The 13525-nt window shown below is 46.8% G+C and overlaps 1 protein-coding gene across 3 annotated transcripts in view; it reads right to left on the reverse strand.

Moving 5' to 3' along the window:
* Cemip (cell migration inducing hyaluronidase 1) overlaps positions 1 to 13449 on the reverse strand; it is a 157755-nt gene extending 144306 nt beyond the window's left edge. Inside the window, exon 1 of one of the 3 annotated variants that reach the window (XM_031387227.1) lies at positions 12979 to 13358. In XM_031387227.1, coding sequence (XP_031243087.1) covers positions 12979 to 13031 — 53 coding nt within the window. In that variant the 5' untranslated portion in view covers positions 13032 to 13358. The other 2 variants (XM_031387226.1, XM_031387228.1) reach the window with 2 other exon arrangements.
* Positions 13450 to 13525: the final 76 nt, after the last annotated feature.

The following is a 13525-nucleotide window of genomic DNA, read 5'->3' on the forward strand; positions in this document are numbered from 1 at the left end:
AAAGCATATTGTGAAAATTAATGAGCTTTTTATATGTGCATGTGTATGCATATGTTTGTACATATGTGTATAAGTGTGTGTGCATGTGTGTATATATGGACACATGGAAGCCAGAGTTGAGAATGGGTCTGTCAGCCACTCTGTACATTATAAATGTTGGGGAAAGTTCTCTCACTTGAGCCCACAGCTTCCCAGTTCGGTTAGTCTGGCTACCCAGCTTGTTCTGGGAGTCCTCTGTTTCTGCCTTCTAAGTGAGGGCTGAGATTACAGCTGGGCTGCCACACTCACCCAGCATTTACATGGACGCTACTCCCTGTGCTTGAGGGGCAATCACTTTACGTGGTGAACCATCTTCCCAGACCCAGGCCTATAAAAATTAACTTTGCCCTTTTCACGTTATCAGGATGGCTAGAATACTCCAAATTCTGTCTATGGTTCCCACTGTACTTCCATGGGCTAATGCTGCTATGAATGGTCACCTCTGAAAAGACTGATGTTATGAATTGACTTCATTGACCTGCCAAACTAGTCAACTTTAGCCAAGTAAGCAAAGGGTGTGTTCTGGTTGGAAAGAGAGTTTGTGACCAAAAAACGAGGCTGAGCAGGCTCAGAGGCTGAGCATTGTGAGAAGTTTTGAAGAATCAGAAAAAAAAAAAACTTTAAACACCAGCAGAGGCTACAGGATGTCCCTGTCCTTATGTTGGACAAAGAAAACCAGGATTCATCAAACAGTACTGGTGGATATTGTGGAGGAATTGATGAATCCAAAAATGTCCCCTCAAATCCTTGAGCCTCTTCTGCCTGACAACCAAAATCCATATCCCAGGAAGTCGGCCCTAAGACTCTGAGATCCTTCCCAAACAGAGCTAGCTCCCTGTGAACTGCAACACATGGCCCTGGTGCCAGTGAGTAAGCCAGACAGTGCCATTTCCTTCAGGTCTGTGAGTCTGCTCAGAGCTGGAATGGTTAGCCTCTCCAGGGGGATTCTGGAAAGTACTGCCTAGGCCACCTGCCCCCAGGAACAGTGGCCTAATGCCTGGCTCCTGTTCACTCTCTCCTCCATTCAGAGCCTCTGAAGATAAAAGCTAGGCTCATAAGACTCAGCTTTTAAGGGATGTCTTCACCTGTTCCTCCCTCGGCTCTCATTTCCAGTCCCAGGAAACCAATAAACCTTTTACAAAAACCCATTTCTAACTCCTCTGTCTGTGGCCAAGACTCTTGCTTTCTTCCTGATCCTGTCTTTTCTGGCCTGCAAACGTGCTCTCCTTTAAGACTTGATCAGTTCATCCAGGATGCCTGCAGCCTAAGCCTTGCCTGAAGAGCTGTTTGTGCTGCTTCTGAGTGGCACCCCATGTTGCTTTGTTCACACCTCTTACAGCCCAGATTGTAAGAGGGCTGTCTGTCTATCTCTCCAGCTAAGCTGTGAACTTCGCCATTGTGGAGAGACAATGAAGATATCTTTAATCTCCAGTGTTGGAAAAGATCCACACTGAACAGTGACCGCGTTGGGGTGGCGATTCCTTTCCACTTGCTCTACTGAGAAGATAACTTCCCCTAAACACATTTTGTCAAAGCTCAAGAGCCAAGCCACAGCAGTCATCATCAAGAGCAACACCTTTTAGGTCATGCAGCCTCAGGTCCCAGTTTTCAACTCTGCCACCTCTAAGTAGGTGATCTTGACTAAATCATGTCACCTCACTGGGTCTCCCCTGTCTGCAGAATAGGACAAAGGTTTGCCACAGTTGTCAAGTAGATAAAATATGGTGGTATGTACAAAGGGTTTCGCCTGGATCTAAACTTTGTAAGTGTTCAATAAATTCCAGGTAGTAATTTAAATGATGGAGATGACCACAGGGCCACAGGCGCACGGACAGCTCAGAAGGTAACTAGCAGTCTCTAGCTTTGTCCCACTCCCAGAGCAAAATATTGAAGAACTATTACCACCAGCCCAAGCCTGAAATCCCAGCCACCCAGGAGGCTGAGAGGCAGGAGGTTAAAAGTTGTAGGCCTGCTGGGTCTATGAAGTTAGCTGAAGGCCAGGCTGGATAACTTAGTGAGACACTATTTCAAAGTAAAAAGAGAGTATGGGGACAGGCTGTAAAGAAATTCATGACCAGACATACATGACATGATATGACCACTGTATGATATGGTTAAAGTTTTTATTGTAGATATTAGAAAGAACAGAGCAGCAGAATGAACATGGCCAGCAGACTAGACATGTCAGGAGCTAGGGAAACAGGAGGATGGGAAAGAATAGTGGAGAGACCAAGATTGCAAGAGATAAAGAATGAAGGAGAGAGAGACAGAGAGAGAGAGAGAGAGAGAGAGAGAGAGAGAGAGAGGCAGAGAGGCAGAGAGAGAGAGAGAGAAAGAGAGAGAGAGAAAGAGAGAGAGAGAATAAGAGAAAGTGTCTGAATAGTAGGGAGTAGTTGGGAAAAAGGTAGGGCCAGGACACTGATATGGCGGCTTTGATATGCAACCATAGGCACATGTCAATGACGCCATATGCCCCTTCTGACAGAGATAAGGGAAATGACCCCTTTTGGCAGCTGGCAACTAGTTTTATGTGCTCCCAAGGAGTGCTACCTTTTCTCTAACCACCAGGAATCCTCCTATAGTCCAGGCTTGAACACATTTCTAGATATTTTGACAGCCAGTGAAACCTAACAAGAACCATGTGTGTTCCTACTACATACTAGCAATAAATAGAACACAAGTCTCTGCTTTACACTAGGTGGGGATTCTGTCTCCGAATGGGGAAAGGGCAATTGATTGCAGTATAGGAGATGAGAGAGAAGTCATCTCCAGCTAAAAGAAACCACAGCCTCCTGGGCCACAGCTTCCAGAACAGTCAACAAATAGTGTGAAAGATGCATGCACACTATTCAAACTATGACTCTTCCCTTTCTTTCCCCCCAGATCCCAGTGTCCTCAGGCAACCTCCGCAGAGCATGGGCTCAAGTGTAAGCTTCCAAAGCAAGATTTGAAAGAACCATCACCTCTGTCTTTATGTCAAGAATAGCTTCTTATTTAAAGCAACTGTATATGGTTATGTTGAAAGGAAAAAAGACTTTCATCACATTCTCAGTCTCAGAAAATTCCAGATGTTGACAACGCTGCCATTTGCACAAACCATACCCTATGATTTTAAAATCTGAATCACATGTAAGGTCTTCCTCAGCCACCTGAAAAGCCCCAACACATGAACAACCCACAATTATGTGGTCAGCATCATCACCAAGCTGTTGGAAGCTATGATGCCAATATACACCACCAACATGGCCAGGCCTCTGCGCTTTTGCAAAGTCATTTCAGTAAGAAGAAAACCATGTATCTGGGCATCCTGAAGCCCAAATTCTTCAACGGGTTTCACTCTTACTACCTGGAAAAGAATGAAGGATTCTTATGGCATCAGTGCTTTTACAGAAAGTCCTGGGGTATGAGATAGGGACAGAGCTCAATCAGTGGAATGTTTACCCAGCATGCACAGGATCTTGGATTCCATCCCCAATGCCACATAAGCTGGGTTTGCAGTCATACTCCTAAAATCTCAATACTTAGGAGGTAGAGGCAGGAGAATGAAAAAATCAGTTATCCTCAGCTGCACTGTAAGATCCAGGCCAGCTTGGGATGCATGCAACCCTAGAGAAAGCAAGTAGAAGAAGAAGTCTCAGGCACATTGCAGTATAACAAAATGTGTAGAAGGCTCTCATATCAGCAACTAGCTTCTTCCTGGGCCAGACAGACAGGCAAGCAAGGGAAAAGAGAATATAAAACTTCATTTCCAGAGTCTACACGGGTTTCATGTGTCTCTCATGCCCCAGTCCCAAAGAGCCTCACATCCCAACACAGCAGCAAGTGCCCTCAGCATGCCCACAGGCTTGCTTGAACTACTTAGGCCTAGGGTGAAGCAAGTAAAATACTTACCTTAGGTATAAAATAAAGAGACCACACACACACACACACACACACACACACACACACACACAAAAGCATCAGAAGGAACAGAAAGCTCAGTCCTTAAGATGTAAACAATACTGTAATCCAACATTTAAAAATTTAGTTGAAACATTCCATTCCATAAAGAACCAAGGAACAAAATTCTAGCTAAGAAGAGAGTCAATACAGTGGATTCTTCTCCCCTTTGCCTCTTGTTTCTATGCTTCCTAGTGTGCAATGGATGGCTGTCGAGTCACCCAGCTGTGAGCTGTGTGGAATGTGTGACCTCACTCGGGGCTGAGCAACGGTAGAGAAATGCAGCATTTTGCTGAGTAACATGGAAATGGATCTGAAATGTATGGATTAAGTTCCTCTCAAAAACAACATAATTTTTCAAGGGAAGGGAAGGAAAAGTACTTAGCCGCGGTGTCTGAGGTCTTTTTTTTTTTAACCCAATCCTTTAGAAAATGAGCACATGAACAAATTATTCAGTGCCTGCCATCCAGCTTTGAAATGTGCTTGTCACAAACCACCAGCTTGTTTAAAAGCATTTTTTAGTAATCCACTCAAGCTTGCTCCCTGCACACTCCTTTGGGGGTTGATCTCTACTGTTCATTTGTGGAAGAACAGCTGTGTCCCACCACACAGAGACAAGGCAGGAACAAGTGTCCCACCAGACAATGTAACAAGTGTCTTCTACAGAAGGCAGGCAACAGGCCCAAGAGGCATGAGAACCTGAGTTTGATCCCCAGGAATAGTAGCTTGTGCCTATAATCCCAGCTCTGCAGTGGCCAGGACAAGAGGATCTCTAAAGTCCACTGGCTTACAGCTGAATCTGTAAGCTCCAGGTTCTGTGAGAGGTGTTCCTCAAAAGAATTAGGTAGAGAACGATTGAGGATGATGCTGACCTCTGGTTCCTACGTGCCTGCACGAGCAAGCACATGCACATTCACACATGCGGCATGTATGCATACACACAATTTTATTTTAAAAGGCAAGATGGTAGTGCCTTAAGCTAAAAGTTGGCTAGAAGCACCATACAGGCCTACCTCAGTAACTCATCAGTGTTCTCAAGTCCTACCTGCAGTTACCACAGCCCCCCAGGAGGGCAGTGGAAGAAGAGGTGAAGTTTGATAATAGCAAAGCAGTAGCCTCTACACCTGTGTCTACCATGCCCCCAGCTCAGACTTGCCCCCAGCTAGTCCCCGAGACAGTGCCATGTGGCTGGCACCATGTGGTCCCGCAATCAGGGACCACCTCTGTCAAGATACTAGGGCAATGCAGGACTTTCTCTGAGTGAAGTCCAAGGAATAGCCTAGGAAGAAGGGAGAGGTCAAGACATCATGCACTGGGAACCAATCTTTGTGCAGGATTCCAGTTGCTGTGGCAATGTGGCATGAAGGCCAGATGCTCCCCAGAGAGCAGAGTCACTGGTTGCCCTTATTCTGCAGCCTTCTCTGAAACTTCCCAAAGGACAGAGGGAATCTCAGAGAACCAGAGATGCTTAGCCTGGTGGAACTTGTATACCAGTGTGCTGTGTGCCTCTGCCAGAGTTCCTCAAATACGTAGCAGGTTCTTCTAACAGCAGTGCTTTCAAAGTTCTCTGGACTAAACAAGACTTGCTTTTGCCATCTTAAATCACTCAGATGGTTATGCTGGAAGAGTACCAGTGCCAGAAGTGGCTTCCTAGGTCCCCTTTAAATGACTGGGACCACTCATCAGGAATGGACAGGTTCTATTCAAATGGAGTCCTATTCAGGATATCCGTTTCCTTCTTTGGAGAGAGTTTTGTAGGAGGTTCACAAGAACCATAACTTGAACTACTTTGCTATCAAAACTCTACCATACCTACCTATCATCAGCCTTGCCTCCCATTCCCAGACTCCTCCTTCAAAAACACTTTGCATTCAAATTCAGCTACCTTCCATTAATGAAAAGAGAGCCAAGGTCTTCTGAGAATGTGTCAACATTTTACATCCAGGAAGTAAACTAATTTTCTTCATTTCCAGCTTTTATAACATATGAAAGTCTTGGGAGGTTTAATACTGATTGACAGGTTTGAAAATAAACAGCCTATTTTTGCAGATAGCTCACAGCTGTATTGCTTCCTCCCATGGTGAGCTCAACTTGAGTTTTCTGTCAGAGAGCCTTTGCCAATAGCAAGCCTTCTCTTCTATATTCTTTAGGCTACCACATACAAAATAACTCTGGTTTTATTTCTTTGAAAATTAATGATACATACATACAGACATCATTTTTTAAAAAAACCCAGCAAGACACCAAAATATTTAAAAGACACAGCAAGATAGACTATAGTGAAACTAAGATAACGCCATTAATATGGCTGCCTGGAGCAAAACAAAAAGATCCCAGACAAAAGCTTTTCAATTGTGTGCCTGGGAACCCAGAGGATGTTTGGAACCTCTTATGGACCTCAAGACAAACACTGCTACCCCTCCTAGCCATAGATACCTTTTATCTGGTTTGTGAATGGGATTTAGTCAGATTTTATAGAAATAAAACACTTTATAGTCAAAGTCCTTTATAAACCTGTTGTCTAGAAGACAGAAGACCCTAAGACCTACTACCATTTGGCAGGCTTGTTCTCCATGGTGTAGTCCAAGCTCTGGACATGTTAGAAAGCCTGTGTCCCTAAGTCAGATATCTACCTGAGAGTTGCAAAACCTGAGCCATTTAGAGCTATTGTTGCTTCTGGGCCATTCTTTGTGCCCTTCTCTCTATGTAGAATGTTTCTGAGCTTCCCATTATTGACTAATTAGGCCAGGTAGTATAAAGGATTAAGCATGCCTTTAATCCCAGCACTCATGAGGCAGAGGTAGGTGAGTTCAAAGCCTGGTAGTCTACAAAGAGAGAGTTCCAGGACAACCAGAGCTACACAGAGAAACCCTGTCTAGAGAGGAAGAGAAAGAGAAAGAGAGAGAGAGAGAGAGAGAGAGAGAGGGAGAGAGAGAGAGAGAGAGAGAGAGAGAAAGAGAGAGAGAGAGAGAGAGAGGTTGGCCCTTCTAGGCTTCCATGACGCTTCCTGGCTTCACCTCCAGCTGAGTCAATGACTCCTCTGTTCCCCCAGTTGGTCATAACCTCTATCCTGTGAGCCATCTCTTGTGGTTCTTCTCACTCAACTTCCCAGAAGGCTTTGAGGTCTGTCCTTCCTCTAGATTTGAGATCTTGGACCATGTCTTCTATTCTACATTCCTAGAAGGTAAACCACTCGGATGATCACAGAGTTCTCTATGTCCAGCTTCTGACTGTGGTGGTGATGGCAGACTGCAAGAGCACACTGCATCTCGGGCTCCCAGAATGCATTTGGTGTGGTCACCCCACCCTTGCAGGAAAGCTGCAGGGATGGGGGACTGAGGAAGACAATTGAGGCTTTAAATTTCATTTTCACTTTTTAAGAAAAAATGTAATCTTTTAGAGCTCAGAAAAATTGTTTAAATGTAAACATGCATTCTCACTGTCTGGGACCAGAGTTAGATGAAATTCCTCAAATGATCTCTTAATGCCACCAAAATTGCATTCAAATGCTCCTGCCAGGCAAAGATAAATTGCCATTTACACAATAATCTTGCACTTAAAAGTAACTGGGTCCAGGGAGTTTGGGGAAATTTATTATGACAGGGAAAGGGGGTTCAAGATATTTAGTCTGCTGATAAGACAGCTTAGGAATGGCCATAATTACCTCCGGGAATTTGAAAGGTCTTTACAAGGTCATTAAGAGGTCATGGGTCAGTTTGGGTCCATCTACTTGAGACATCAGAAATTGACTTAAATGACAACAAAGTGAGTTAGTTGGAATCACAGAAAGTCAATGGGACAATCATGAGTGCCCCACCCCACCCCTAAGCTCGCTAGAAATGCGGACCTCTCAAGCCCACCCTTCATCTGCTGAGCCAGAATCATGCTTTCTCAAGGCTCCCTGTAGCTTATTTACATGTTCAAGCTCAGGATGCTCCTCTAATGTAAGAAAGCAGAAGATGGGAAGAGACAAGGACCCTTCCCAATGTCTGACTGCCAGTCTAGGTGGGGAGCAGAGTGGCAATGGCCATCACCTTTTATCTAATCTCCAAGGGATGCTTCTGTGGTCTCCATCTTTCCTGAGAAGTGCAGTCATATGAAAGGAAGTATGAGTCCCATTTTCATGTTCACCATAATGACCTCAGCTATAAAGACTGGTGCCAACAGCACAAACTCCTCAGCTCAAAGCAGGACAGCTGTGCAGTAGGCTGCTGAAGAAGCCTTCAGACTTCCTGTCCCCTTGTACTACCTAGAAATGGGATAGACAGCTGTCTGCCATTGAGGCTTTTCATGGCAAAGCCACCAGCCTCTAGTCATGACTTCCCTGCAAGAGAAAATGCCTGATGGCTAAGTTCCTCAACAGATGGAGAAAAAATGCATAGTGCTTTCCAAGGCAGTTGTTTAAAGCACTATAAAGTTATGGGTAATCCTGTGGTCTCATTGCCCTTGCAGAAGATTCAAAGTGAATGCCTTAGTGAGTTGCCAAGGCAAGGAGCCCTGTTGTCTAGGGTGGAGAGAGAGAGAGAGAGAGAGAGAGAGAGAGAGAGAGAGAGAGAGAGAGAGAGAGAGAGAGAGAGAGATTCTTGCTCAGAGTGGGTGCCTTTGCAGGGAAAGCCTGCTGAGCTTCCAAAGGACCCCTCCCTTGTAGGTCTGGGAAGGGAAGGGGAAGGCCATATTAGCTTCCTGGAGCCAAGCAGAACCTAGAGAAGCCAAGCAGAGTCTGGGGACAGGCCCTGGAAAATAACAGGGGCAGGAAGGCACTCCTCTCCCTCTGGGTGGGTAAGTGTGTTTCCTGGCACTGAGGGACTATGGAGCAGTATAATGTATATTTGATGATATTTCTCAGCAAGCAGCCTCCCTGCCAGAGGCCTAGGCTAGAACAAAGCCTGGCACTGGGGCAGATAGAAGATAAAGGGAAAACTGAGAAACCTGACAGAGAGGCCAGGATGGTCCCAAGGGAGTGGCTAGACAGCAAGGTGCGGAGACTAATAAAAGTCACCATGACAGCCACCACCCTATCCAAATCTGCAAAGTTCCAACAAGTACAGCTTTGAGGCAGGGGGGTGGTGATCATGCTGAGCAGCTGACAAAACAACAGAAAGAAACACATGGCCCTGAGAACTTCCCCAGGACCCACTCCCAACGGCTGCCAACCCAACCAGAGTCAAATGAGCAAGATCCTTGTAGTCTCCATTCAAAGGAAACTGAAGCTGCCTTCGAAGTGATGAAAACCAGCAAAGGCAGCTGACACATCACTCTGATTACATCAAATACCTATGTACTTGCCACCATGCACAAAGACACATGTCACCCAAACTATCACAGTTAGGGAATCTTGTGAATGAAGCTCACCAACTTAACTTTGTTCCCTGTGGGACACCAACCTCCACGCAAGTAGGTGCCTTTTGAGCTACAGATAAAATGTAAAGTGCACTTAATCCACATGATGGTGCTGATCTGCCAACGGCATATGGGACTAAAAGGGGTCACTTACACCTCGGGCTTCAAAGGAGCCAATGAGAATAACTAGAGTGGCCTTTCCCATCAAACGCCACCCTTGCCATCTGATCTGTCTGTCCCAGAAACTCAGACACGGCTACCACAGTCAGAACACTAAAAAACTAACAATGAGCTCTTCCTTCCACTCATGCAGCTTCCTCCCCTCACTGGCCTTGCTTCCCATAAGTGTTCAGTAGTTCAGTCATTTTCTTACCTGGAAGCCACAGGGAGACTGGACTCTAGCACAAAGCAGACAGCCTAGCCTTCAGCATGAGTTGGGAATAGACTTCTGCCGGAGAGACATCACCAGGTGAAGAGAGTCACACAAAGACCCCCAGCATCTGCGGGGTGCTCCTGAACTTTATTCCTTTCAAGTGGAGGAAACGAAGAATCCTTCTGATCTATTAAGAGAAGGGAAGAAGGAAAATCCGAGCGCATCAGAATGGGAAGCTGGCAGAAACAGGCACATGCGCATGCCCACTTTGTGGGGAAAGATCTACCTACAATACTGTGTGCTTATGGGGCCAGTATCCAAATTTCTGTGGTGTGTCATAGGCTAGTGGTTTCTACCAGATAGAACCCCAAAATGCAGAATCTAAGGGCACCTCCAAATCCAATATGGACCAAAATATCGTGAGCCAAGAGTTTTGACCGAGTTGTCATATCTAAGCAAAACTCAAACATTGACAGTGTTAGACGTGACCACTCTATGTCTGATAAGACCACAGTCTTTTCTCTGCAGCTAACCAGAACTATCTAGAAACAAGGCCTCGGAGACCCTCCTTACCTTCACCCCAAGGCTGCTGTGTCTCAGAAAGACAGTGAGGTTCCTTACCAGACCGTGTGGGAAAAGAATCAGGAAGAAATGATTATCCAGTTAAGTGGTTCTCAACCTTTCTAATGCTGCCACCCCTTAGGTCAGTCCCTTATGCTGTGACCCCAACCATAAAACTATTTTCATTGCTACTTCATAATTGTATTACTGCCATTTTGTTACTGTCATTAGGAATCATAATGTAAATATGTGTGCTTTCCTATAGCCTGAGGTGACCTCTGTGAAACAGTCACGTGACACCCCCCCTCAAAGGGGTTGCAATCCATAGCTTGAGAACCGCTGGTCTAGATCAAAGGGCTGAAATGAAGTGCTGAAAATGACTTACTTCTTTTTTAAAAACAGTATTTCCTCCAAGCGGTGCAGGTAGGGAAACAGTGAACTGATTTGTCTCTCGTAAAAATCCTTTCACTTATCTTCTTTCAGCACTTTCACCAACGTGGAAATAACAAGGCAGTGGAACTGCTCCCAACCAGTTAGTGGACTAAGAAAGAGGACACGGAGTGGGTAAACAGTTCAGAAAAATGAGCAGCACTTGGAAATGTACCTGTAATCTGGACCATTTTAGCAGAGTTCTCTGTGCTCAGCACTGGACTTAAATGCTTTGCCTTCTACTAATAATTTCTGCCACTTACTGAGAGATTCTACTTGCCCCCCACTTATAGGTGAAGAAACAGTTTAGTTGACTTTCCTGAAGTCGCAGATCTCTCTGTTTCTATCTTTTTCTCCCTCTCTCCTCCTTTCCCCTTTCTTTTTGTAATTATATTTTGTATTATGTATTATATGCATGCTTCAGTCACAAGCAGAAAAAGCCCTGATTTCTTACAGCTTTTAAAATAAAGGGCCACACATTTCTGTATTTGAGTATAGGTAGTACTGACAAAAGATCCCACCCAGTATCACTTCTTACTAGAAGAAGGACATAATACCTCACTCAGTTCCCCAGTAATCAGTTTGAACCATCCATCAGCTACTGGGCTACGTGGAGCCTTTGGAAGCTGCCTCAAGAGTCTAACTTTAAAGGATACTGCTAGGATCAGAAAGAGCATTGCTGCTTTATACACTCACTCAAACACTTCCTTTGTAATATTGTAAATGTGGTTTCCTCTCCATTCTTTCATAAACTGTGAAACTAAACTACTGATTCATTACCATATTTATTAAATTGTTTAATTTTTTTAAAAAAATGACCTTACACCCTGCACTGAAAAGCAGTTTAGTTCTGTACCTAATTGTATATACTTTTATCTCACTGCCTGGGTCATACAACAAAAGTTTCCCATCTGTCTCACCTCTGAGGGATCGCCATGGTGTCACATAAGAATAAAGGAAGTTCCTAGTGACATCAAGGGGCTACACAGAAAAAGACGCAAGCTCTGCTGGGACCTGATAGAAAACCACAGCCTCTGGCCAAGTAGGCTCCCTCCTGAGTGGTTAGTGCCTCCAGAAAAAACACCTAGGCCCCCCAAGACTGTTGGTCCCTCTCTACCTTCCTAGTGTCTGAACACCTTAGTCAGTGAGGGAGGTGCCTGAGCACACCAGACTCAGGGCCACAGGCCCCGAGTGGCGGAAGTAGCTGGGAGCTGTCCATGGTGGCGCCGAGCCTGGGCACGCAGAACAGCCTAGTCCCCGCCCGCGGGCGCGCCTTGGGGTCCCTCTCCAGACCGCGGAGATGGAAATGACTCCCTGGCTCACTGTCTCCTGAACAGACTTCAGCCAGGCCGTGGCTGTCACATCAAAAGCTTGGTTTTAAAGAGGAGGTCTTACCTGTGGGCAGAGTTGGCTGCTCGGAGCAGGGCTGAGACCTGGTGCGGGTAGAATGTCCAGCTCTTGGGGAACACCGGCGCAACGCTCTGGTCAAGAGCATAAGCATTCTCTGGGGTTCATTCCGAGATGTCACCGGACCTCGTTCCCAGAGTGGAGAGCTTGAGAACCGTGAGCAATTCAGGCTTGTGCTTTGTGGAGATCTTGGTCTTTCTGTCAACCTAGCGCGACCCTTCTTGCAGATGCTATATGTTGCCAGGGGCCACCAAATGTTCCTGCAGCGCTGCCAGGCTTAATGTTTGTTTAAATAACAGCAGAGGCCACCGAGGTCGTCTAACATCAGATCATCTCCTCCCGCCCAGTGCCAGCGTATCGGTGGGAGGGCAGAGCCAGGCTAGAGGACCCAGGAGACCTTGCCTACGTGGTAGCGACAAGGTGCAGACTTGCGAAGCTCACCATTAGCCACAGGGTAAGCGCGTTCCCTGCACCGGGCTCCTTGGGAGACCTGCCTAGGGGCCATCTCTCTTCGATGAGACACTGTTGTTTGTGTGAACATCTGGTGCCATTCACAGGGGCACAAGCTAAGCAAAACAGAGATCCACCTCCCGACGGATGCATTCCCGGACGATGGTGTTCCCAACACCTGACGTTTGTAAAGATTTCAGAGACCAAAGGCCTTTGACGGGGGCGTGTACCCACCAATATATTCATGGATAGGCAGACAGACAGACAGACAGACAGACAGACAGACAGACAGTGGTAGATAGCATAGAATAGGCTGGATAATCAGACTGATGGAGGGCAACGTTCTACCTAAACAGAGGGGAGGTGTGGGATTCCGTCTCTTCTCTTCTCCCTATGGCTTAATCCAAGCAGCCCTCGCGCCCTAACTCCGGTCCTCTTACCTCAGGTTGATGAGCGAGACCCTGCCAAGCCGCGGGGCTCTGGAGTGCAGCATTCCGGAGTCTGGTGTCTGATCCCACGCGTTGAGCTCCTGAGCGTAAGCAAGCGGGACGGGAGCTCGCGGAAAGTGGGGTGCAGATTCCAGCCTCACTCGGCACAGTGCTCACCCAGCACCAGACCACGGCCACTCAGCGCAGAAGGCGCTCCTCGCTTGACTCCGCGCACTCACTGGCTTAGTAGCTAGCTCGGAGCTGCCAGCCCGAACCGACGCTTTTTATAGTCGCCTTCCGGGGCTGACTCCTCCCCACCAGAGCCCCCGGCGCCCGCACTCATCCCGTCCTCCCTGTCCCACCCCTGTCTCAGAGCAGCGTCCTCCCACTCACCGCGGTGGGCGGCCTGCGGGCCGGACCCGGGCGGGCTCTGGCGGCCGCTCCGGGAGCCGCAGACCTGAGCCCGAGAGCCGCCGCCGGGACAAGCCGCGGCCACCAGGTGAGGGCGCTGGAGCCTAGGACGAGAGCTGCCGACCTTCGAGGGCTGTAGAGATGGAAG

This window comes from Mastomys coucha, unplaced genomic scaffold (genome assembly GCF_008632895.1).
Source record: "Mastomys coucha isolate ucsf_1 unplaced genomic scaffold, UCSF_Mcou_1 pScaffold21, whole genome shotgun sequence".
Lineage (NCBI taxonomy): Eukaryota > Metazoa > Chordata > Mammalia > Rodentia > Muridae > Mastomys > Mastomys coucha.